Source organism: Thunnus thynnus, chromosome 10 (genome assembly GCF_963924715.1).
Source record: "Thunnus thynnus chromosome 10, fThuThy2.1, whole genome shotgun sequence".
NCBI lineage: Eukaryota > Metazoa > Chordata > Actinopteri > Scombriformes > Scombridae > Thunnus > Thunnus thynnus.
In genome coordinates this window covers 973,266-1,000,950 of record NC_089526.1, presented here as the reverse complement: position 1 = coordinate 1,000,950, position 27,685 = coordinate 973,266, and the positions used below count along the sequence as shown (strand labels likewise).

The 27,685-nt window shown below is 40.2% G+C and overlaps 1 protein-coding gene across 4 annotated transcripts; it reads right to left on the bottom strand.

The window, feature by feature from the left end:
- Nucleotides 1–929: 929 nt before the first annotated feature.
- Nucleotides 930–16,139, bottom strand: LOC137190730 (endonuclease domain-containing 1 protein-like). Of its 4 annotated transcripts, XM_067600290.1 has the most exons (3): nucleotides 15,762–16,139; nucleotides 2,996–3,111; nucleotides 930–2,177 (listed from the first exon to the last, which is right to left on the bottom strand). In XM_067600290.1, the coding sequence occupies exons 1-3, from the start codon at nucleotides 16,024–16,026 to the stop codon at nucleotides 1,641–1,643; spliced, it is 918 nt and encodes a 305-aa protein (XP_067456391.1). In that variant the 5' UTR covers nucleotides 16,027–16,139; the 3' UTR covers nucleotides 930–1,640. The 4 variants fall into 4 exon arrangements, with proteins under 4 accessions (XP_067456391.1, XP_067456390.1, XP_067456389.1 ...); XM_067600289.1 differs by lacking the exon at nucleotides 2,996–3,111 and having other exon boundaries at nucleotides 15,646–16,136; XM_067600288.1 differs by lacking the exon at nucleotides 15,762–16,139 and having other exon boundaries at nucleotides 2,996–3,847.
- Between the last annotated feature and the right edge of the window lie 11,546 nt (nucleotides 16,140–27,685).

Here is a 27,685-nt window from a genome sequence, read left to right as displayed (position 1 = left end):
GTTAATTTGGTTTGAAAAACATTGTTCATCTAAAAATATTAAATGTACTGATATGCTTCTTCATCTCAAGGCTTTAATATGAAGCCTTTCACTGATGACTCTGTTTTGAAATGTTTTGGACAGCTCATGTATTTGCAGGTGTAAAGTCAATCTAAATCATGTAGGAGTGTGAATGTGATATATCAAATGAAATTCTCAAACTCTGTTGTCTTTAACTATGAATGAACACAACATTCATAAGTCCTGGTCACCTGACTATCAAACAGTCATGTGACTCCATTTCAGGTTTTCAGAGGAACAATGTTTTCTACCTTTATTATCTAAAGATGGTAAGTTAAAGTATATAACCTGTGGTCTCTGCATCTGTCATCTGACTAGAAGTGGATTATGTCAACCTCAGAGTGAGTTTATACCAAAGGGGCTACTACTATGTGGTTTCAGCTTTGTTACATAAGAAACATCAAAACATTTTGGAAATATAAAAAAATGAGACAAATCTGACTCAGAAACCATGTTTATTCATGATGAACAGGTCATTTTAATGTCTTTTTCTATGCAGAAGCAGGGTTATAATGATCAGACAATCAACAGGAGAGATTATGTGTGAAGATAAATATATGGATAAAAGGAATAAATGCTTTTATTCATATTATCAATTGATTAACACAAGCTATAACCTGATACTTCAGAGTTTAGTACTCTGTTGTCTCATGCATACTGGATGGCTGTTACAGTATTTAATGCACAGTTTCGCACAAATTAAAAAATACATATATATACATATGTACTGTAGGTCAGTGAGCAAACTGTATCTGTAGGGGCTGTGGTCCAAAAGAAATGCATGAAAAAACGGTTGTGGAAAGTAATCATAAGGACGTCTCTGTCACAGGAGTCTTCAATAACTTTGAATGGTCCACTTTGTGAATACATTTGTTCTCTGATGCAGCATCTTTGTTGGCAGACAACTCCTTCAGACAATCTCTGTTAAAGGACCAGTGTCAAGGATTTAGTGGCATCTGGTGGTGAGGTTGCAGATTGCAGCCAACAGAATACCCTCCAACCCACCATCCTCCATTTCTAAGCATGTAGAAGAACCTACGGAGGCTATGAAACTCCTGAGAGGTCCTCTCTAGAGCTGTTTGGTTTGTCTGTTCTGGGCTACAGTAGAAACATGGCGGGTTCTGTGGAAGAGGACCTGTTCCATATGTAGATATAAAAGGCTCATTCTAAGGTAATGAAAACACAATGATTCTTATTTTCAGGTGATTATACACTAATTAAAACATAATTATGATTATTATGTTCCATTTCTGCCAAGTCTGTTCTGATAGATATCGCTAAATCTTGCACACTGGTCCTTTAACATTACTGCTACCTAACATTAGCATAATTAGCAAGCAATTTGGATCAAAACTGTAGTTACAGCAGTTAGCCTTGGGGCAGCAGATAGTGGTAGTAGATGATGGCTATCCTGCTGTACAAAAGCAAAATTCAGTCATGGAAATTAGTGCTTTTTGCCTTTGTAGGCTGCAGCAGAGATGGATACTTTTTCCTGATACAGGTTGCCTGCAAAGGAAGGGGGGGGGCAACTAAGAAGATCTTGACTGGCCTTTTGAAACTCAGGAGGCCTGATGTCACGTTCAGGAACTACATTTATCTGAGAACACCTGGAAGCCAGTGCCATAGGCTCTGGTAAGCCTGGCATCCAGGCTGGCTATTGAGATCGATGTTACTCTGTTGGTCTGATCATTTTTCCCATAGAAGGCGCCAGAGAGTTTAGGTCTGTTATTGTTGTCTCTGCAACAGTAGGCGCTCCAGAAATATCTGGGAACATTAACCCTTCTATTGATGTTTGTATTTCCAGGCACCACACCAGTAACAATATGGGCATGAAAACCACGGTTCAAGCAGTCGGTTGTCAACGTGTCTGCCACTTCTGCTTCTTTTACCCTCCAAGTTCCGCGGTTAAAGGTTTTATGCTGCGGAGCAGCATTTGTGAGGGTGAAGGTGGCGACCGCACATGACTGGGAATTTCGATGTTTGACTGGAAGCAGGTGTCCCTTATCGTAGACTCTTGCGGTGCCGGTGTAATCTTCATTCACAGCTTGCCTTCGGCCAAGGCCGTTCCTGACAGTGCCCTCAGAAGCCATGAAGTCTCCACCGTTCTGGTCATCCAGCTGTAGAGGACAAAACAAACAGTATCTCAATTAATTTATGTGCTACTGTTTGAATCATCTGCCATCTGAAGATTGTATTGATTCTGTCTCTAATGTTGCAAATACAAAATAAAATATTTACTGTATACATTCTCTCAGGGTTGTTGCAATCAAATTTAATGCTTTTAAAGACCTGGATAGAGAAAATATAACATCCTCTCCACAGCAAAACAAATGCACATTAGAGCTGAGCTTCATGTTTGAAATCAACTTGACAACATTAATATGGATATTTTTCTGGATCTCCAGATCATGTAAGATCACAAACTAATCAAATTAATGGCAAATGCAATGAACTGCTTAACGTCACATAAAACTTTGTGTTAAAAAAAACATTTGAATTTAAAATTATAATTTTAATTATAATTACATTTAACAGAAAAAAAAAAAAAGAGCGGGATATTTAAATGAATTAAATCCTGTTGAGATATTTCTCATGCAACGAGGCATCACCTCAAAATTTAAGACCTACAACAGTTAAAAAATAAGACTTTTTAAGACATTTTATAACCTTAAATTCTAAAAATCTAATACAAGACAAGACAATACAAGACAAGACTTTTTAAGGATTCACGGGAACCCTGTTTTCTGTTCCTATATACAGTGCAGGTATTAAACAATTGAGCTAAAATGGTCTCTTTTTTTTTGCTTGTCATTGTTTTAACATGGTAACACTGAATATATCTAATGTTATATACATACATTTAATCTGCTATCTTAATACCTTCTGACTGTGTACAAGATTTAGAGACACAGAAGGGTGAAAATCAGCAACTAACCTGAGGTTCAATGTCCCATGTCGTCTTCCTCATATTGCCTTGTCCCTGAAACTTATATGCAGAGTAGACAGGGATCCTTCGGCTGGTGTCATAGAGCGTCGCATATTCATAACCGCCTGTTTTCTTTTGGCAGATCTTCTTGTACTGATCACCTGTTGGCCCGATGGGTGGTTGACCCTTGAAGAAGAAGTTATTGCATCTTCCTGTAAACGACTCGACAACTTCAGCTGTGGCTGGATAACTGAGAGCCAGTAGCAGGAACGCTGAGACCAGGAGCTTCATGATGAAGAATGAGATATTATCTATGTAAAGTTCCTTCTTACTGATGACTGGCTGACTTTTATGGCTGGGAAGGGATGGTTTGAACTTTAAACCGAACCAACCCCACATGTGAATGACGGTGCATATCAGCCTTATCTGTGCTGACTGGACACATATCTCCAGATCAGGTAGTTTCAGTTTTGTCAGGATTGGATTTGCAGAAGTATTGCAGTACAGTAGGGAATTACACATCCTGCTCAGAGAGGAACTGATCAATGAGGCCAAATGTGGAAAAGGTGGGGCCGTGAGAAATGCTGCCTTTTTCAATAAACTGGTTTGACCTTTCTACAAACTAGACTCCTTCCTGATGCCAGATATTTTTTGTCTCTGAATTTCTTACCTTAAGAGTATCCTGACAGTATGGTTATATTTTTTTGTTTGTCTGTGGTACCAGCACTTGTATAATTAATTTACCACTATGGAAAAAGTCCTGTATAGCTAAAGTACGACTTTTGCACTTAAATAACTCTATGGTAACACCATAGTATAAATGCCATGATGGTAGTGACCAAAAAATAATGGAAATAAGATAATACTCTTTAGGCTTAAAGATGCCTTCTGTTGATTCAGAAACAGCATTATAACGAGTAACATCAACCCAGAACGACAACATCATCCCAGAGTAACAACATCACCATGATGCAGAGACGGCCACATGTCTGATGAACTAAATTGCACTATTCAGGTTTATTTAGCTAATGCTAACACCAATGCTTACAACATATGTTTTCTGATGTGGCGCTATAGCAGCTCAACAGGACAGGTATTTGATTTTTGTGAGAGGGAATATGATGCATTGTATATTTGTTAATGCTGTTATCAAACAAGTTGAACACAGCTTTGGACGGAGCAGACCCGCGGTCCTCCCAACAGTTAAAAACAACTCATTTGGTCTTTGCAAATGGAAATGATGTATGTGTTTATTTGCATTTAGAGCAGGGAAGTGAGATCTGATCACAAGTGGTTACTCCAGGCACATGTTGACGCCAGGGGTCCGTTTCACAAAGCAGGTTCAACAAACTCTGAGTCTAATCCTGAACTCTGAGAAAGGAAACTCTGAGTTTCCGGTTCCAGAACAGCTGATTTGAGTCAGTTTATTCAACTCGGAGTAGTTTCACCTGGAGTTAAGCGCGTGCACCACAACTATAAAAAGCCAGCATCAATTGAGCCCCGATTCAACGAGTCACCATGGCAACGGGGAAGAGGAGGGCTGCGTTTTTCGCCCCACTAGAACTAGACATCTTAATTCGCTCATACGGCGAGTTTGAACATGTTTTCAAAAAGAAGTGCAACACCGCTGCAGCTGCAAAAGAGAGGGAGACGGCGTGGGAGAACATCGCTGCTCGGGTCAATGCGTAAGTTTAAATGTAGTCCTTTGCAATCACAATAATATTACAGAGGAAAACTGCTTGATTGGTCGCCTATTAATTTATTTCATTTAGGTCCAATCCCGCGAGGGAGAAGCGCACTTGGCAGCAGTTTAGGATGAAATATAAAAACATTGTTCAAACAGGTGAGACCTCGGCATAATCTCATGGGGGAACCTCACTTTGATCATGTTTTACATTGTAAAGTAAATATTAAGTGGCTGTTTGACTGTGCAGCTGTTTTATCCCCAACATAATGCTGGTTTCACACACATAAATGTCTTCTCATCTACATCATGTTCTGTTAAATAATTAATCCTATTTAAATTAACACAGACTTCTACTCAGCCAACAGAAAGAAGGCAGATGTCCGTAAAACGGGTGGTGGTCCAGCACCGCCACCTCTAACGGAGGCAGAGGAGCTGGCCATAAGCCAGACTATAGGAAGGCCAGTGGCTGGCTCCGACACTGTACAAGAAGCTTCCGTTTGCAAAGAAACGCAGCGCAACACACAATATCTGCTGGGATGTGAGAGCATGACTACGATTGGTAATGTTGCAAATGTAAGGACGGATTAGGTTGTGTATGTAGATGATGGACTGTGACGTGAAATGGTACCGCTCAAAAAGATAATGGCTGGAAATGCTAGAACATCTATGCGCGGTCTGATAACCATCTCTCGACGAATATTTAATTCTCTGCGCAGTAATGCTGCACCTTCATCCACGGGATCGTTATCAAAAGGACATGCCATGTTAGTGAAAAAGTCGCCACCTACTGTGCCTAATGGATTTCTAATATACTGACTCTGATGTTTTTTTTTTAATGATTTTTTTAAATGATAGACGGCAGAACTAGGCTACGCCAAAACTCGCCTGCTGACTGAATGAATGAGGAAATCAAATGGAGTGTGTGGCTCTGAAAGAGGGCGGAGACTGAGAGAAACTCGAGGTTCATTGAGCAAAACCTGGTCCCGACCAGCTTAGATTCATAGAGTCTGTTACTACGGTAACTGACCGAGAGCTTAAGTTACCTCTCTCTCTGAAACAGGCTAGAGTTATCCCTCTTTCTCTGGTTTGAGTTACCTCCCTTTTTGAAACGGAAAACTCAGAGTTTCCCTCATTTCAGGGTTAACAGACTCTGAGTTTTCACTAAACCTGCTTTGTGAAACAGACCCCAGGTGTAAACACAGCCTGATACTTTAAATTGATCATCTCACATCCTGTTCGCTGTTCATCTCGCTACCTCAGGCTACGGCTGACAGCGTACATGGCCTCTCATTTGTCTGTGAAAATCTTGATATTGATTTGGGGACAATGACATGGCTGGATAGCTAGCTTGTCTTGTTCTTAAACATACTGTCAGATTATATGTACTGTTTGTCAACCGTATGCAGTCTTATTGACTTTGAATGCTAGTATAATGTTTCTGGCTCATAGCTGAGCAAAAGGCTTCTATGTGCTGAGTGGACTGGAAATATCTCCTCTTGCCGAGTCGTATCTAAGGATCTTCCTGCTCCTTACTGGAGTGGTGAACAACGTTTCCATTATATAAGAACCTTATGGGATGGTAATGATTGTTCCAGGTAGTAGTCAAACCCTCCGGTGTTACCAGGGAAACAGAGTTATGGCTTGTGAAAAACTTTAGATTTTGATTGTAAAATGCATGAAAATCTAAATTAACGGTCTTATATTTTTTCTTTCTCTTTTGGAAAGTGACCGTGGTATAAGTGGACTCTGTGGAAACGTGTTGTCCATTAATTCCTGATAATAAACACCTCATCCCTTATATAACCTGTGGTCTCTGGCATTTTGGAAATATAAAAAATGAGACAAATCTGACTCAGAAACCACGTTTATTCATGATGAACAGGTCATTTTAATGTCTTTTTTCTATGCAGAAGCAGGGTTATAATGATCAGGCAATCAACAGGAGAGATTATGTGTGAAGAGAAACACATGGATAAAAGGAATAAATGCTTTTCAGATATTATGAATTGATTAACACAAGCCATAACCTGATACTTCAGAGTTTAGTACTCTGTTGTCTCATGCATACTGGATGGCTGTTATGGTATTTTGTAGTGATGTCAATTGATTAATTATTTCATTAGCAAGCAAAACTGTAGTTACTGCAGTTAGCCTCGGGGCAGCAGATAGTGGTAGTAGATGATGGCTACTCTGCTGTACAAAGACAAAACTCAGTAACGGATACTTCTGCTTTTTGCCTTTTTAATCCGCAGCAGAGATCGATTCACGTTGCAGTTTAAAGTCCACTGTTGCAATATTACAACAATCACTTTTAACTCTCCTAAATAAAAATCTGTAAATGTTTTTTTTTTTTAAAGACAACATTTACATAGTCAATGGGTCCTATAGTTTATCCCTGCAATGCTATTGGATAGTAAATGTGTTCATAGGTCCAGCCGTCTGGCCATGAACTCACACTACCTGCAAACTTTCAGTCAAGCTCATCTTCTTGTTTTATTGGACCGGATTTGTCAAGAAAGAAGGAAGTAACATGCCTTGAATATTTTTTTTGTGATAATTACAATATCTAGAACATGTAGATACTTAGTTATTGTGGAATTGTGGTAGTCAAAATAGCATGTGCACCTTACACACTGCACTTCTCACATGTTCACATATGGAAAAAATACTAATAGAAATATAATTTCTTTGATGATTCACAATAACTAAGTTCTAAATTTGTTTTCTCTGTTAAAATTTTGAGTTCAGACAAGAATTGAACAATGAATAAACTGTTTCTGGTTGCAGTATTTGTAGCAGAAACTGTATCTTATCATTTAAAAAATATATTTAACTGATCCTGGGCTTTTTTCTGGGCATGTAAATGTTCTGGGGGGATGGAAGTACTCCTTTAGGTATGATAAGTAGAGAGCATAATAGGCCAGTCAGACAGTATTGTGTGAATTTTGTGGAATGTGTAAATGAATTAGGATTAATTTGTATTGATATTATTTAGCCTGGAAAACACTTGGCTCTCAATCCTGAACACTTGGTCCACCACCCTATCTATTCCTTCAGGTTATCTCATACAGTATAATACTTATATGTATCATTAATACATATATTTATTATTTGTTTTTACTTTTTCCATTTCTGAATGCAACCAGCAAAGACAGGTCTTCTATACAGTGTGCAGGATGTGACTGTTGCCAAAATGGAGAGAGTGATTTTGAAATGGAATCAGACAACACTGATGCGAGTGATGAAGAGGCAGATGAAGATGCCAGTGAAGTGGACAAAAAAAACCCAACAACCCACTGACTTCCCAGCCAGTGATTATCATCGAGCCCCAATCAAACAAACACATCAAGCCCCGTGACAAAGTATCGCTCGCTGAAAAATCGCACTTTTTCCAGTGAAGACGAGGAGAGGACGCTGCAGATACTGCAATAAAAAATAAACCAACAAGCTATGCAGCAAGTGTGATGTCCATCTTTACTTCTCAGAAGAAAAGAAGTGTCTTTGGGACCATCACTGCAAATGAACTTGGCTGAACACTGGGATGGAGATGAAATTCAGTTTTGTAAATACAATTTTATTCTGTTTTTTTGGTTAATAAATGACTATTCATAAAAATATGACTGTTGTGTGATTATTATTCATGGTATATACTGTTATGAGGCTAAATAAGAAGTCAACCCTGCAAATTAACCCTTAGTTGTCCTGTGTATTTGTTCAGAGAATGTGAGTACGAATACAGAAATTCTGCTCCCAGCTAAGCCCAACGTTGTAATATTACAACATTTCCCTAAAAACTTACTAAAAGGTAAAACATTTGACAATGCTTTAATTTCTGCATCAGAGGCCTTCTCCAACAATATCTGAAAGGTGAAAGAATTTTTTGCACATTTTTTTCTATATTTGGGTTCTACAGGGTTAAAAATCGGGGGGCTTCATATCGCTTTCAGGATCTGCATTTATCTGAGAACACTTGGAAGCCAGCGCCACAGTCTCCCCTAAGCCAGACATCCAGGCTGTCTATTGAGGTTATTGTTATAGTGCCTGATTTTACGTTTTCCCCATAGAAGGCACCAGAGAACTGAGGTCTGTCATTGTTGTCTCCTCAACAGTAGGCGCTCCAGAAATAACTGGGAATGTTAACCCTGTTTAACCCCAAAGCTTAAATCTGAGTCCCAGATTTCTGGCAGCGGCTTTACATTAGCAGACAAGGGACAAAGGTCACACTTAATGAGACTGACAGGGTTTATGGGACTGAACAACAACATAAACAGAAACAGCTGGAAACCAGCAAGACAATTCTTTCAAATTCTAAAACCAGACTGAAAGATACAAGTTTTCTTCAGTCTGTGAGGTCGTGGAGCAATCTGACACAGAGGAATCAGCTGGGGGGGGCAGGACCTCACCCTCGATGAGGCAGGGAGTGACTTAGGTGTTACAGGGAAAAGAGGCATGGGACAAGGGGCACAGCTAGCGTCTCTGGGGGGCTGTGTGCTGGGGGAAGGGGGTTTGTGTTCATAGGTCACCTTGGGGTCCTTCTCCTGGGCCTAGGCATGTGTAGAGTGTCCACAATGGCACTTGGGGAAGGTGGAGTGGACTCAGGGTTTTGGAAAGGGAGAGAATACCCTCTGTATGGGACTAGTCTGTCTCCATCAACTGCAACCTTTCTCCCTCTGGGTGGCAGCTGGACCCTGTGCAGCACCTCCTCCATCCTCACCAGGACCCAACAGGCCCCCTAACCAGCAGCAGTCTAACTTGGGGCTACATCATTGTCTGATTGACTGTATCAGGGAAATACTAATCTATCTACTGGTGTTAGTTCATAGTTTATCTTCACCATCATGAAGGAACAATTCTGATCTCGATTATAAACCTGAAGGAGCCAGTTCCTCATCTAAACTTGTGTTATTTCACTGCCTGTTGCTTTCATCAACTAAAATAGATTCATATTCAGTTCATTGACAGCTCACCCCTCAGTTCTCGAAAGTCCTCACTTCTCATTGTTTTTCAGGAACTTGGATGTCATACTCAGCAAAAACAATCCTCTGAAGAAGTACATAAGCAATAATAATCATGTTGAAATAAAATGTTTGAGTCAGGCCCCGTCCGGATAGTTGAGTTACCTTTTTGTTTTTCTTGTTCTGTTTCTTCTTCGTCTTGTACTTCCTGTTTTATTTTGAAACTCACCTCTTGTCTCGTTTCAGGTCCTTTACTTCCTGCCCTCATTAGTTGCACCTGTCTCTCATTGTCTCCCCTCCTCCAGAGTATATAATCTCAGTGTTCCCTTCCTTCTGTGCCAGTTCATCTCGTTCCTTGTGACAGCGTCCCAGCTTTTTTCAACCATGTAGTTCCCAAATCTGTTTTTTCCACCTGCTGATTTGGACACTGTTGCCTTGATATCAGATCACCTGTGTACCAACCTCATTCTTATTAAAAGGACTGAATATTTGAACTGAGTCTGAGTCTGGGCTTTTAGTCCAAGCCTGTGGTTAGCTCTGACAGTTTGTTGAATTTTTGACAAGACGTTGTGAATTCTAACACCAGATTATTTAACGTCCCATCTTTAAGACTCTTTATAAGACATTCCTTTCATTTTGATTACACATGTTGAAGACAATAGCCACTAAACAGCAGCATGATGACACTATGGATAGATGATATACTGAAGACTGTAAAGGATCGATATTTCATTGTTTTCCTATGAGGCTATCTCAATGTGATTATACATGAAAGCTCATTTCCCTGCTGTCTGCTCAGTGTTGGATTTAACAGGCAGGAAACCTCCACGGCACCAGTCTGGTTCCACAGAGGACCACCAGCCCAACCCCGGCTCCGGCTGCAAAGTTGGTGTAGTCAGTATTCCATAGACCAATAGTCAAAAACAGTATCAGATACAATAGTACTGTAATAAGGTATGATAATATTTGCTGGTCCCCGGCTGTATATATAACGCTACGCTATGCTAGCTATGCCGCAGTTCATATGCCTGCCGAACCGTGGGGGGTGATCCGTACGGATCATGGATCAACTACGATCAGTTACACCACTAGTTAACACTTGTTATTCTAGTTACTTTAAGCTTATTACTCAATATACGGCTCAGCATAAAAACGAACTAAAGAAACTGTCAGAAGCAGCAGCCAGACCTCCTGCACACTCATTCATTAATCACATCAACAGTTGATTGAACAACCACTCAATTAAAAACGAATGAATGAGTGAGTCCAGACAGCTCACTGTAACTTCAACAAGCAAACTAACGTTACCCACAACACTTTATATGATCTCTGCTGCATTCTGGTTAATGAGATAAATTCACACAACAGCCACACAAAGAGACATTTAACCATCAGAGATGAAATTAGCGACCAAAGAGACAGAGAGAGAGAAGCTGTATCTGACTCACGTTATCTGAGGTCTTCTTCTTTCTATCATGGAGATGAAGTATTCATGTCATAACGTCCATTTGTAGCTGTTGATCATCTTGTTTGTTAGTTAACAGAACTTTATGGCTGCTGCTTAACCAGTCTGATATCATTAGCAAACAATGACAAACAAGCTAACTCTCCTGGTTGTTTCTCTGGTTGCTTCTTCTCAGCAGCGTCCTGCTGCTGCTGCTGCACTACCCAGTCCAGATCATTTCTCCCATCAGCTTAACAACAGTCCTTAACAGTCCTTCCATGGATGTATAAAGAGTCCTTCAGGCTGCAACAACAAGCCAGCTATTGCGTTGGCTAACGCAAGGAGCTATCTACTGCTGCTACTCTGCCTTACAGTGGAGAGAATTGAAGATGAATTCTGGAAACTATCATTGGACCAACTCGATGCCAATGTTGCATTCTGGTTGTTGATTGGTTAGGGAGGCCGTCCTCCCTTGGAGCATCATTTTACGTGTCATGGCCAATCACAGATTAGCATGAAAAAACATTGAGTCCAATGTAAGAGATCCCGCCCTGCGGAGGACAGCAGGCACCCGTCCTCCTCTGTCCCCCACTCCATCTCCCCCAATTGCGCTATGCTATGCTAGCTACATACTGCAGCTGGGCCCTCTGGCAACAATCTGCCATGTAAATTCATTTTACTCACTCAGATGTATTCTATATTACCTCAACATAAAATGTTTGTGTTTAATAAACAAGTGGCCTAGATCACATGTTCAGGTACAGTAGCCTGTGTCTGAGTAAGAAAAATGTAATTATATAACATAACATCGCCTATATGGGCCAGAGTTCATCCTGATGAACGTCCATGTTACCAGCCATGAAATGAAGCATAGATACATAAACAGCTGGGAACCAGCAAGACAATTCTTTCAAATTCTAAAACCAGACTGAAAGATACAAGTTTTCTTCAGTCTGTGAGGTCGTGGAGCAATCTGACACAGAGGAATCAGCTGGGGGGGCAGGACTCACCTTCGATGAGGCAGGGAGTGACTTAGGTGTTACAGGGAAAAGAGGCATGGGACAAGGGGCACAGCTAGAGTCTCTGGGGGGCTGTGTGATGGGGGAAGGGTGTTTGTGTTCATAGGTCACCTTGGGGTCCTTCTCCTGGGCCTAGGCATGTGTAGAGTGTCCACGATGGCACTCGGGGAAGATGGAGTGGACTCAGGGTTTTGGAAAGGGAGAGAATACCCTCTGTATGGGACTAGTCTGTCTCCGTCAACTGCAACCTTTCTCCCTCTGGGTGGCAGCTGGACCCTGTGCAGCACCTCCTCCATCCTCACCAGGACCCAACAGGCCCCCTAACCAGCAGCAGTCTAACTTGGGGCTACATCATTTTTCTGATTGACTGTATTTGGGAAATACTAATCTATCTACTGGTGCTAGTTCATAGTTTATCTTCACCATCATGAAGGAACAAATCTGATCTCGATCATAAACCTGAAGGAGCCGGTTCCTCATCTAAACTTGTGTTATTTCACTGCCTGTTGCTTTCATCAACTAAAATAGATTCATATTCAGTTCATAGAATATTCAGTTCTCGAAAGTCCTCACTTCTCATTTCAAGTGTCGTGTTTTTCAGGAACTTGGATGTCATACTCAGCAAAAACAATCCTCTGAAGAAGTAGGTAAGCAATAATAATCATATTGAAATGAAAACAATGTTAAATGTTTGATAAGACCTTGGGAAATCTAACATGGAGGAACCCACCAAATATGTCACTGAAACAATCAGATACTTTGTGTAAACTTTGCATGTCAATAGACAGAACAGGCTGTAGCTGCTGTCAGTAACACTTAACTGTATTTGATCATCTGTCATCTTCATCACTCATTCTGTGGAAGTTCAAGTCTACAAGCTGTTGCTTGTCACCATTAATTGTTGGTCTCAAGTCATCTACAAAGGCATTTCATGTTAATTTCACAGTGAAAGCACTGAAACCTATGTATCTAATATGGCCGCCACGGCCCGTAGGAATGTCATAGAGAGATCGAACCAAAACTCAATTATTCGTCTCATCAAGATCTACAAATCATACGCTGACACCCCTGACCTAAATCCAACAACATAATATAAAAAAACAGACAAATCTGACTCAGAAACCATGTTTATTCATGATGAACAGGTCATTTTAATGTCTTTTTCTATGCAGAAGCAGGGTTATAATGATCAGGCAATCAACAGGAGAGATTATGTGTGAAGATAAATATATGGATAAAAGATATAAATGCTTTTATTCATATTATGAATTGATTAACACAAGCTATAACCTGATACTTCAGAGTTTAGTACTCTGTTGTCTCATGCATACTGGATGGCTGTTACAGTATTTAATACACAGTCTCGCACAAAGAGAAATGCATGGAAAGTAATGGTTAGGGAAAGTAATCATAAGTACTTCTCTGTGAATACATTTGTTCTCTGATGTAGTATCTTTATTGGCAGATGACTCCAGACAATCTCTGTTAAAGGACCAGTGTGAAGGATTTAGAATATTAGAAATTAAATTGAATATTAAATTCTATTTCTGCCAAGTTTGTTCTGATAGATATCACTAAATCTTACACACTGGTCCTTTAACATTATTGCTTCCTAGCATTAGCATAATTAGCAAGCATTTTGGATCAAATTGTAGTTACTGCGTTTGGGGCAGCAGATAGTGGTAATAGATGATGGCTACCCTGCTGAACAAAAGCAAAATTCAGTAACAGAAGTTACTGCTTTTTGCTTTGTAGGCCGCAGGTTGCCTGCAAGTGAAGGGGAGGGGGGGCAACTACGAAGATCTTGACTGGCTGTTTGAAACTCAGGGAGCTTATTGACATTTATTTGAGAACACCTGGAAGCCAGTGCCATAGAGTGCAGTAAGTTTTCTATCCAGGTCGGCTATTGAGGTTATTGCTATAGTGCCTGATGGTAGATTGTCCCCATAGAAGGCGCCAGAGAACTGAGGTCTGTTATTGTTGTCTCTGCAACAGTGGGCGCTCCAGAAATAACTGGGAACATTAACCCTGTTATTGATGTTTGTATTTCCAGGCACCACACCAGTAACAATATAGGCTTGAAAACCACGGTTCAAGCATTTGGTATCCAACATATTTGCCACTTCAGCCTCTTTTACCCTCCACCTTCCTTGGTTAAAGGTTGGATTCTGTGGAGCAGCATTTGTGAGGGTGAATGTGGCTTCCATACATGATGGGGCATTTCGGTGTCTGACTGGAAGCAGGTGTCCCTTATGGTAGCCGGTGTGGGTGTAATCTTCATTCAGTGCTTGATTTTGGCCGAGGTTATTCTTGACTTTGCTCTCAGAAGCCATGAAGTCTCCACCGTTCTGGTCATCCAGCTTTAGAGGATAAAAATCAGCATCTCAATTAATTTATGTGCTACTGTTTGAATCATCTGCCATCTGAAGATTGTATTGATTCTGTCTCTAATGTTGCAAATACAAAATAAAATATTATTTACTGTATACATTCTCTCAGGGTTGCTGCAATCAAATTTAATACATTTTAAGACCTGGATAGAGAAAATATAACATCCTCTCCACAGCAAAACAAATGCACATTAAGGCTGAGCTTCATGTTTGAAATCAACTTGACAACATTAATATGAATATTTTTCTGAATATTTTTGTATCTTCAGATAATCATATGTAAAATCACAAACTAATCAAATTAATGGCAAATGCAATAAACTGCTTTACATCACATAAAACTCTTTGTGTTAAAAAAAACATTTGAATTTAAAATTCTAATTTTAATTATAATTTGTTTGAAATTGTTAATTTTGACAACATTGTGTAAAACAATAAGGCTGCTCTGGTCGTTCTCGTCGGCTGTAGTTAATTCTCCACATTAAGACACACATGTTTCAGTATATCTACCTTTCATCCACTAACAGTCCATTAAATCTATAAACTCCAGCTAAGAGGTCACAGAATTAAAACTTTGCTCCTCTCCTTCATGTTGGCCGTTGCAGCTTCGCACTACAAACATTATTATCCAGATTCTAGCAACTATCAGAGATAACAGAGGACTTTGTGTCTTCTCTGAACCCCCCTGGATAACTGTCTGTAGCTGAGCATCATCTGTACTGTTTTGTGTTCTTTAATCCTGCAGGTGGCCTGTGGAGAACCAATATTTATATTGTATATTGGATATTTAAATGAGTGAATCCTGCAACGAGGCATCACCTCAAAATTTAAGACCTACAACAATAAAATAAAACTTTTTAAGACATTTTATGACCTTAAATTCTGAAAATCTCATTTAAGACTTTATAACGATTCGCGTGAACCCTGTTCTCTGTTCATACAGACAGTGCAGGTATTAAGATGCTAAAAAAAAAAAAAATGCTAAAATGGTCTTTTCTTTTTCTCTCGTCATTGTTTTAACATGGTAACACCAGGCACGACACCAGGATTTTAATTTTGGCTGTGCCTTATAATTACAGAAGTTAATACTGACTGATATCATGCTGTGGAAGGCGACTAACGCATCCGAACAAGATTGAGAGACACAAAAGGGTGAAAACTAACCTTAGGTTCGATGAACCATGTGTCTTTCCTGCCACATGAGGCATATCCCACAAACTCATATGCAGAGTAGACAGGGATCTTATTTCTGGTGTCATAGAGCGTCGCATATTTATAACCGCTTGCTTGAGTCCTCTGGCAGATCTTCTTGTATGTAGCAGCTGTTGGCCCGATGGGTGGTTGACCGTTGAAGAAGAAGTTATTGCATGTTGCAAATGATGTCACAACTTCAGCTGTGGCTGGATAACTGAGAGCCAGTAGCAGGAACACTGAGACCAGGAGCTTCATGATGAAGAATGAGATATTATCTATGTAAAGTTCCTTCTTACTGATGGATGGCTGACTTTTATAGTTGGGAGGGGATGGTTTGAACCAACCCCACATGTGAATCAGGGGTCACTTCCCATTTCAAGCGTTGTGTTGTTTCTTGGAAGTGTTTTTCAGGAACCTGGATGTTATACTCAGCAAAAACAATCCTCTGAAGAAGTACGTAAGCAACAGTGGCGGCTAGTGACTCAAAAAACTGGAGAGGACAGGAGGAAAACCAAGATACTGCATCAAACTATATCATTGTCCCCCACCTGATGAAATCCGAGGGGTGGGGGGCAATTTTATATGCCAATAAAACAATTTGCTTTCAAAAACCCCTGAGTGGTGTAAAGGCTGCTTCTTTAAAGACATTTAGCATATACATAATGTCTCTAAACAAAGAAGAGCTCATTTTAGCCATGGACTGGTTCAGATGTGTCATTTTACCAACAAAGTGAAATTCAAATTTATAGTATTGTTCTATTGTGACAACAGATTTATGTTCTCATCAAAAACAGACAAGATATCACTTGATTTACACGTGTTTCTTGTTTATTTTCTTAGTATACAGAAATATATAAAGTAGCACAAAGCTTATAATGTGATACAGGAACAGATCAGTGCTGAATACTAGAAAGACTGAACACTACAAACATGTATAATCACATTGAGATAGCCTCATAGGAAAACAATGAAATATCGATCCTTTACAGTCTTCAGTATATCATCTATCCATAGTGTCATCATGCTGCTGTTTAGTGGCTATTGTCTTCAACATGTGTAATCAAAATGAAAGGAATGTCTTATAAAGAGTCTTAAAGATGGGACGTTAAATAATCTGGTGTTAGAATTCACAACGTCTTGTCAAAAATTCAACAAACTGTCAGAGCTAACCACAGGCTTGGACTAAAAGCCCAGACTCAGACTCAGTTCAAATATTCAGTCCTTTTAATAAGAATGAGGTTGGTACACAGGTGATCTGATATCAAGGCAACAGTTTCCAAATCAGCAGGTGAAAAAAACAGGTCTGGGAACTACATGGTTGAAAAAAGCTGGGACGCTGTCACAAGGAACGAGATGAACTGGCACAGAAGGAAGGGAACACTGAGATTATATACTCTGGAGGAGGGGAGACAATGAGAGACAGGTGCAACACATGAGGGCAGGAAGTAAAGGACCTGAAACGAGACAAGAGGTGACTTTCAAAATAAATCCGGACGGGGCGTGACACAAACATTTTATTTCAACATGCTTATTATTGCTTACCAGTGGAGGCTGGTCCATAGAGGCAGAGGAGGTTGATCCTCTATTTTTTGAGAGGCTAAAGGGAGATCAAAATATAAAAAAGAATATTTGGTTGTAATAAACCATTACCAAATCTCAGTATTTATAAAGTTTTTTTTCTCTCTTCTTTGGAAAAAATCCATTACTGAAATTCTGTTTAAAATGCCTCAACAGCGACACCTGCAGGGCGGGAAGAGAAAGGCCAGTGTGTGTAAAGTGGTGGAGGTGGTGGGGGGGGACAGAGGAGCTTGCTTGTCATTGTTGCTAACTTTTGCTCATGGTCTTAAATGAAAACAACATTTAAGATGTCCAATGTTTAAATAAAATAAAATAAAATATATAAAATATTCAATGCTCAGTTATTGCAATATGAGGCATGAAACCTTCCTCTTTTAAACAGTGAATGAAACAGCCTCTGTCCACATCATCAAAACTTGATGATAACAAACATTCACCGCTAACGTCAGTTAGCAGCTAGATGCTAATTAGCTGCTCAGCTGCAGCACATCAAACAGCAGCTAAACAACTCAAATGTCACATCGGACCGTTAGATGCTGGTTTGATCGTTGCTCTTCAAAATCCCTGTTAGCGACACGCTGTCTGTCCATGACTTGTACTTACAGCAGTTTGTTTACTTTGTCTTAAATGAGACATTAAATTTTGCAATTAATCCGCAGTTCATATGCCTGCTGAACCGTGGGGGGGGGGGCGATCCATATGGATCACGCATCAACTACGATCAGTTACACAACTAGTTAACACTTGTTATTCTAGTTATTTTAAGCTTATTACTTAATATACGACTCAGCTTAAAAACGAACTAAAGAAACTGTCAGAAGCAGCAGCCAGACCTCCTGCACTCATTCACTAATCACATCAACAGGTGACTGAACAACCACTCAATTAAAAACGAATGAATGAGTCCAGACAGCTCACTGTAACTTCAACAAGCAAACTAACGTTACCCACAACACTTTATATGATCTCTGCTGCATTCTGGTTAAGGAGATAAAAAAAAACACAAAAAAGCCACACAGAGACATTTAACCGTCAGAGATGAAATTAGCGACCACAGAGACAGAGAGAAGCTGTATCTGACTCACGTTATCTGATGTCTTCTTCTTTCTATCATGGAGATGAAGTATTCATGTCATAACATCCATTTGTGACTGTTTGTCATCTTGTTTGTTACTTATGAGACAATATGTATATGCTAAATGTCTTTAAAGAAGCAGCTTTTACACCACTCAGGGGTTTTTGTTTTTAAAAGCAAATTGTTTTATTGGCATATAAAATTGCCCCCCACCCCTCTGATTTCATCAGGTGGGACAATGATATAGTTTGATGAGGTTTGTTGGTTTTCCTTCTGTCCTCCCCAATTTTTTGAGTCACCAGCCGCCACTGGTGTGGGGGTTGAATGCAGCTCATTTTTGTAGGATACAGCAGAAATGCCTATATACATACAGTACATTATATACAAGTTTGGTGTTATTATCATTTATTTTACAATAATTATAGGTCTTATATTTATAATTTAGTAGTGGGGATGACCTATGAGGGGAAGGGAAAAATGGAGTGAGGGTGACAGTTTAGTGATAAAGTGCTGTAGAAAAATAAAATCAAAACTAAATTTGTAGCTCTGTACTGCAGTTTTTCCTTTATTAGGCCCCGAGCACCGAGCGGTTCACTCACACTCTCCATTCAGATATATGAGTATTTTTCTGTGTCCAGCTGCAGTTACTTATTGTCTCTACACACCTGACAGTACACATGTCAATCAAACTTTGATCAGGTCATGTGGGTTAAAAGTCTTTACTTTTCTAAAAATAGACTTGATGAAAATCAGGAAATTAATTTGTTTTTCACACAAACTCATCAAGAGTTTTCAATTTACTAATTGAAATTCAAGTGAATGGGCCCAAAACTTGTTTAATTTTGATGACACAGGTGTGAGCGAGACAGACATGTCTCACCCTGCAGAAAATTCTCATCCTCACACTGTTGAGATTTGATATTTCGCCATGACAGAGGAAGTTGCTATAACTTTATTGTAAATGCTCCAGTCTGCACCAAACTTTACATGTTTGATAAGAGTCCCGGCCTGAACACGTCTACATGACAATATTCCATCAGTGATGCAAACTGGCTGAATAGCGCCCCCCACGAAATTTCAGTGAAGCAGCCCCAGCAGCAGGCAAAACAGTGGACAAAGGAAGTGATGTTTATCTCCTTCTTGCACTGTCTGAAAACAGCCGGGTCTGAAGACATCTACATGCCCGTCACAGAAGCCCTTTGAATGTGCCGCACCCCTTTGTACGCAAGGGTGCGAGGGCCCATTCATCGCTGCTTGCAGCTTTAATTGTTACTATACTTCCACCTGCAGCTCAACAGGGAAACACTGTCCGAGGAAACACAAAGAGGGAATTTGATGCTAAAAAGACTGTAAATGTGTCAGATATCCACTTGATATGACTAACTCAGACTGCTGAAGCTGAATAGAAGCTTCACACAGACTTTTAAATGACTGTGTGGACACACTGTGGATTTTGGCCTCCATCACTTCCATTGAAAGCACATTTGAAGGATCTTTAATATCCAGTATGAACAGGAGGAATGATTACAGACACCTGACTGCTGGTTTAAAAGACACTGGAAACACTGGGAACCTGTTATTTAAGTTTATAACAAAAACTTGAACATTCTGTGAAGTTTCACATACTTACTGATTAGCTCAACAATGCAAACCAAAGATGTACAGTAATAAAACACCATCACTAAATACAGTTGACTATCTACTAGATAAAAACAAACAAGTTTGTAAAAACACAGATTTTGTAGTCAACAAAGTCTGAGTGTTAAAAACTCCTGCATAACTTTTATCCATGTAAATTAATTTCATATGTATGTATAACAGAAAACCACAAAAATCTAAATATGTCCCCTCTAATTGCTGCTTTTTCTTCTTTTACATTTTACTAAACTGGATATCTTTGTGTTTTGGAAGCTGATTGGACAAAACCAAAGTGATGACATCACCTCGGACTCCCGGAAGTTGTGGAAGACATCTTTCACAGTTTTCTGAAGTTTTATTGGTCAAGCAAGTAATGGATTAATCAAGAAGATAATCAGCAGATTAATCGATAATGAAAATAATCTTTAATTGCAGCTCTACATATTTGTGTGAAATCCCAAAAAACATGTTTAGATTTAGTAATAATATAAATATTTATTAATAATAAAAATTTAGGCCATTTTTTGGGACCTATTTTCAACAAAACACAGAAAACAATTCAATTTGTAACTTTATTAACCACACAAGTCCAACTGCAGCTGCTAAATAAATGTGAAATCAAATATGAAATAAATTGAGTGAAACAGACTCCATATTTTTATGATAGCAATGTGTCTTCAAATACAAATATTCTGAATATCTTAATGAGCCAAAGCTGATAAATGAAGACAAAAAAGAGTCTGATGGACACTAAACAATATCTGGACACCATTAAAAACAGAATGATTCTTCATGTGAAAGCAGCTGGTCAGATAGATACAGTTCTTATATACAGATATATAGAATATATCATATTAGAGCAGATATGTTATTATTCAGATGATAACGTCAGTCTGCCCTCGTGTCACAGCTGAAGTCTGCAGGCTGAAACAGGAAGCAGAGCTCAAACAGCACAGATGAGATGAAGAAGAGAAAAAGGGAAAGCAGCCACAGCGGATCGAAGCTGATGATGAAGACCAGCAGTCAGACTGTAGAAAGCTCACAGATCACTGTGGAGGAGAAAAAATGACATTTTAATTACAAACACAATCTGAAACAACATCCTGATGATTTCTCTGTTCTTACAGTCGGACCAGCAGAAGATCTGAAAATGTAGTTTGTCCTGAGAGTGGAGCTGGAGGAAAGATCTTTCAAAAATCATGTCAACATCATGTGTCAACATAATTTTTTTTAATGTATTGTTAATAGTTTTGTATCACTACAATGAAGAAAAATATCAGAAATGTGTGTATCAGTGTCTGTGTTTGATTGGCAGCAGCTGGGGGAGTGTGTCAGTGTTTGTGTTTGATTGACAGCAGCTGGGGATATGTGTCGGTGTCTGTGTTTGAATGACAGCAGCTGGGGGGACATGTCGGTGTCTGTGTTTGATTGACAGCAGCTGGGGTTATGTGTTGGTGTCTGTGTTTGATTGACAGCAGCTGGAGGGACATGTCGGTGTCTGTGTTTGATTGACAGCAGCTGGGGTTATGTGTTGGTGTCTTTGTTTGATTGACAGCAGCTGGGGATATGTGTCGGTGTCTGTGTTAGATTGACAGCAGCTGGGGGGACGTGTCGGTGTCTGTGTTTGATTGACAGCAGCTGGGGTTATGTGGTGGTGTCTGTGTTTGATTGACAGCAGCTGGGGTTATGTGTTGGTGTCTGTGTTTGATTGACAGCAGCTGGGGATATGTGTCGGTGTCTGTGTTTGATTGACAGCAGCTGGGGGAGTGTGTCAGTGTTTGTGTTTGATTGACAGCAGCTGGGGATATGTGTCGGTGTCTGTGTTAGATTGACAGCAGCTGGGGGGACGTGTCGGTGTCTGTGTTTGATTGACAGCAGCTGGGGTTATGTGGTGGTGTCTGTGTTTGATTGACAGCAGCTGGGGTTATGTGTTGGTGTCTGTGTTTGATTGACAGCAGCTGGGGATATGTGTCGGTGTCTGTGTTTGATTGACAGCAGCTGGAGGGACGTGTTGGTGTCTGTGTTTGATTGACAGCAGCTGGGGATATGTGTTGGTGTCTGTGTTTGATTGACAGCAGCTGGGGTTATGTGGTGGTGTCTGTGTTTGATTGACAGCAGCTGGGGTTATGTGTTGGTGTCTGTGTTTGATTGACAGCAGCTGGGGTTATGTGTTGGTGTCTGTGTTTGATTGACAGCAGCTGTTTAATGTGCTGCAGCTGAGCAGCTAGTTAGCTATCTAGCTGCTAACTGACATTAGCGGTGCACTAATGTGGGTTGTTGTTCAGAGTCTGTGGCTCTTGTGTTGTGTAGCAGGATGCGATCAGGCTCAGTGTGACCATCTGCTCTGCTGATGATAGAATGACACGTCATCGCTTTGCAGAGACTTGATCTGCTGTATAGAAACAAGGACTCCAGCTAAGCGGATGATGGAAGTATTTAATCTAAATAATGTAAAACTAGGGGGCGTCATCATGAAACCAAAGAATTTAAAATATAAATTTCTCCCTATTGGTATTTAATTTTTTCTAATAGGAGAACACAGGGCGAGTGATTGACAGAGCAGATATGTTGCTGTAGCAGACCAAAAAAAAGTCAGTTTAATTTCAGTTGGACTTAAAAAATGACATGAAGAAATAATCTGTTTCATAAATAAATTATACAGAAATAAACAAAAATCGACATAGTATTAGACATAATATACAGAGTAGTTTAATGAACGAGTGGATCAATCTAAAGAGTTGTTGGGACGGGCAGTAGTTCGTTTGGTTATTAGCAATAATTCATAATTATCATAGATAATTATGAATTATGAAAATAAGATATTGTTAACCTTAATCAATAATTCGGGCACCAACTGTTGGATCTGTGAGGAACACAGTTGATTATTGGCAATAATCATCAATTATCAAGGATAATTAACTAATTATGACAATTAATAGAATTATTAATATGAATTAACAAATACAGGGCACCAACCGGAAACCGGGACCAATAACCAAACAAGGTAGTCTCATAAATGGGAGTTCACCTAGAATGTTAATATCTGAGAGATATCAACATTCAAGGATGAACAAAGAAGGGTGAATTCGAGCTCTGACTCCTTCAATCAGCCACTTTTCACAATATTACACACAATAATGACAGAAAAACTTCTCTTTAAAGATATAACAGTGTTTATTAAACTTAGCAAAATTAACAAAGTTAACAAATGCTTCATTCAATAAACGATATTCTAGAATCAAATCCTACCAAACAAAACACAAAGAGCTATGTACAGGGTTGGACATATGCAGGGGAATGCGTGTGTGTGTATGTGTGTGTGAGCGTGCGTGTGTGGGACAAGGTGGCAACGGGGCCTGACGTGATGACGTCGTCGGTCTGCCTGGTGGACGGCGTCTCGCACTCACCCACTTCTGTGAAAAACACACGTGTCTGATGGCGGATAAAGAAAGACAAAGCGAAGCTTTGTCCGACGTTATCTGACCATCAGATGTGCAAAAGATGTCGGTGCGTGTATGTGTGTGTGCGCGTGTGTGTATGTGTTAGTCAGAAGAGAGAAGGAAGAAGGAGAGAAAGCGATCGTGAGAGGGAGAGAAGCGGCTTTGTCCACAGACAGCGTGTGTACGGACGGCAGTCTGTAACGCACGTTGTCTGGTTTCTGACCGACAAAGCAACTTACTTCCTGACACACGATGGCACAAACACAGCGGTAGTCCCGAGCGGGACAAACACAAAACAGTCTAGCGTGGTGAACACAACTAAACAGGCAGCAAACTTAAAATACTCCTAAGAGTAAACAGAGAAAAATGGACACGGCAGTCCGTCAACAGCAAAACAAAACAATAGCAATAAAGCTAAAAGCTAAATGCTATACAACAGCAACTGATGCTCATACAAACACACAATTAACACTGCCTCTGCCCAGACTTATGCCTCTTACTTGGTCGCTTCAGAAAGCGAGCTGGGTTTGTGTGTAATCCATCGTTATGTCCGGCTTTGTCCTGGGCTCGGATGCAGACGGTGGCTGGCTCTCGGCAGCGTGGCGGAGAGAACAGCAGAGTCGACTCGGTGAAGAAGCGTTACTTCCTTCAAGGGAATTTGAGGACGCTGGTTGCAGCAGCGGTCCCTCTCGGATCCGGGAATGTGTTCGGGTGAACACGGGCGAAGTCTCGTCTCGTCCGGCGAGGGGAGTCTTCGATGAGGGGAAAACACGTGCGTGGGGTACCCCCTTTAGTCAGCTGACTCACAGAGGAACAGGAGTTACCCCTAGCTCAGTGACATGGGAAAGGCGTGTGCTTCAGGGCACGTTCAGTTTTTAAAGGGGCGGTGATGTCATGGCTGCATCATCAGGACGCTCCGCTGTGCAGGAGCGTCTCCGCCAATGAGACTGTATGTTGACTGCTCCCTGCTGAGGTGTGAAAATCGCCAAGCATCCTTGGAAATGGAGTTTGCAATGGACTCCCATTGTCTAAGCAGCATTTTTGGCGCTATTCCTTTGTCTCGGGGAAAACAAAGGAATAAAGCACCTCGTGGTCAGGCCTCACAGGTTACATGTAGGCCTTCTCTGTGTGACCTCATGGTTTGAGGCCCAACAGAGTTCATCTTCCAGGGAGCAGGTATGAAGTCTGTCCTACACATTAAATGATGCAATTTACTTTTGTTAAAAGCTTTAAAAGATTTTGTGTCCATCAATATTCAGACCAGAGCTGCAACTAATCTTTTACTCAATGTAATGTTAAAAAATAGTAGAAAAGGAGCCTACAGTGATGTGTTCAATTAGCTTGTTTTGTCTGACTATCAGTCCAAAACATTAAGATATTCAATTTACTGTCATACATGACAAATAAAAACAATAAATCATCACATCTGAGAAGCTGGAACTAAAGAACGTTTGGCTTTTTCTTTCGATCAACTAATCACTGCAGATTTAAACTCAGACTTCTGCTGGTGTCTAATGACTGATGTGATTTTTTAACCTTTGACAGAGACAACAAGGAGAGTTGCAGCAGAGGATGAGGACATGAAGGATGTTATGACATTGACTGATATGAAGCAGGTTCCTGTTTTCTGTTGTTTTTTCTGTTTTTTTGAGTTTACAAAATTGTTACTTCCTCATTTAAATGCAGCTGTAGTTCCCTACATCAGAGTAGCTGCCATTCAAACATTAATTAGTTTTTACATACAGAAGTGAGAGTGACAGAAACAATCTGATCTCCGTCAGCTGCTGCTGTTTTTAACAGGATGTGATGGAGGTTAAATGTTAAATGTAATGTGTTAAAAGTTTGATGTGATTGTCTGTGACTCACCTCCACCTTCACACGTCTCTCAGTTCTCTGCTGCTGCTGCTTTCTTGCAAACACATGTCCTGTAAAGAAAGATGTAAAAACATTCAGAAGTCCAAAAAAACTCTAATATATTAATTTACTCAAAAAAGTTTACGATAATGGGGCAGCCAAGGTGCACAGAGAAGGGAAAGACGTCTAAGAGATGAGAACTCCAGCAACACTTGTAATATTATTCAAATCAAGTTATCTATACGCCACCTTCAGGTGGGAAGAGCAAAGGACCGAGAACGGATCCCTGAGGTACTCCATGAATGAAATGTTAGGTGGAGGATTTACAGTCCGCTACAATAGAGAGACAGAAATAAAACTAATGTAAAACAATACCTGACAGGTCTATCTAAAGGTGGAATAACCATGGAAATGTTCTCATATGGTGATGTTTTGAGACTGATGTACTGAGTAATGATTACAGAGAGAGGAAGGTGACAGTTACCTTTTGATGATGATGGCTGTCGCTATGACGATGAGCACAGTGAGCAGGATGAACAGAACCACACGAACAATCAGCAGTTTCGTGACTGTAAAACAGATCAAACGTTTCTGAGACGTTTTTAAAGAAATGTCCAAACTGAACTGATCAAACATCTCTGTGATCATTATCTAGTTTATCTGTATTATGACATCATGGTTCAGTTTCAATCATATCACATGATGTTTATCAGCAGATCAGATCAGATCAGACTCCTGCAGGTTAAACTGAGCTAATAAACACTTTTAGTGCTGACTGACTCTAACAGACTGGAGGGAACAAAGGTTATGATATTGTAACCCTGGTTCTATAAGCACAGACCTTCTACTGGACTATATGGGTACTAGTTCTCCTCCAATCATACGCACACATTCACCCACTGAAATTTGCATGTGTGTAGCCTGCTAATCAGGACTGTGTCCCAGAAAGTATTTAAGGCAGTGCTCCCGCTGCCTATCATCCCACCACCCCTTCAGCGAACAGTGTAGGAGTGGCAGGGTCCATAGGAAGAGGGCTCCGCCTGTACTCATAGAACTAGGGTTACAATATCATATCCATCACCCTCTACTGGACTCTATCAAAACGTCTGGTTTTGGTGTAAAAACTGAGCAGATGTCACGCTGTCGTCCTTTCCACATTCAGTAAACCTCCATCTGGATCTGACTGCAAAAACACTTCAAATACTGCTCAGACTTTCACTCTGCGACACAGCTAATAATGTTTTGGGGTTTTTTCACACAAAAATGTTTAATTTACTCTTTAGTTGTTTGAGATCAGACGTCCTAAAGAGACGTCCTCTCCACATAGAATAAATGTCTTCGAGGTTTTTGACAGTTTAATAATGATGTGAGTTTTATCTGGTTAATAAGAGTGACGAAGTGTTTATTTTTGAGTCTCATATCTTCATCGTTTTGTTTAGTTCATGTTTGATATGAGTGGACATGAGAGCTGCAGTTCAAAATGTGTCAGAAACGTTCAAGAATAAAGTTGTTGGGTCAGTTTGCTTGAATGTTCTGTAACGTTCCTGCTGATGAAGAGTTCAGTGATTTAAAGTCTGTGTTTTCCTCAAAGAGCTCAGACTCAGACTGGAGTTAGCATTAGCATTAGCATTAGCATTAGCCTGCTGCAGCGTCTCAATGTGCATCAAATTGAATCAAAAGAGATAAAATTGTACTTTTGATGATCATCTTTTTCTGTTTTGTTTATCCTGACAGCTGGACAGTTTGATAGAAAATGTTCATCTGAACATCAGGGATGTATAAAGCTGCAGAATGAACACTGTATATAGACACCTGAGCAGAGAAGCTAAATTGGTCCGTTGATGATGTAACAAAAATATTTCAACATTGTTTGTTGGTACCTGTCAGTACCTGTCAGTACCTGTCGGTCAGCACTTGTCTGTTTAAAGTGTTTACAGACGCAGTTTGTTGAGTTTCTGACAGCTCAAAGATAAAACTGATCTAACAAACCTTCATCTTTCTCCTTCTCCTCTGCCTCCTTCACACGCACGGCGTACGGCGGGGAGATTGTCTTGTTATTGATTTTCAGACCACAGGTGTAGTTCCCAGAATCCTCTGCAGTCAGCGGGCCGAGCTGGAGGGCGGGGCCAGACTGTGGGAGGGCGCTGCCATCTTTGAACCAGGTGACCTCCAGCTGGTGGAAGGTGCAGGTTGATGTGCAGCTCAGTGTGACTTTTTGATTCCGGCGCAGCTCTCCGGCATCACTGGAGCTGTTTATTCTCATTCTGAGCGGTTCTAAAGTAAAAAAGTATTTTAGTTTCTCTCTGTGACCACAGATGATTATTACTGGAGGCAGCAGCAGTCAACATGATGTTATTATCAGTACATGCAGCAGACATGTTAAAAGTTTAAAGGCAGTGACAGTAATGTACAAGAATCAAACTAC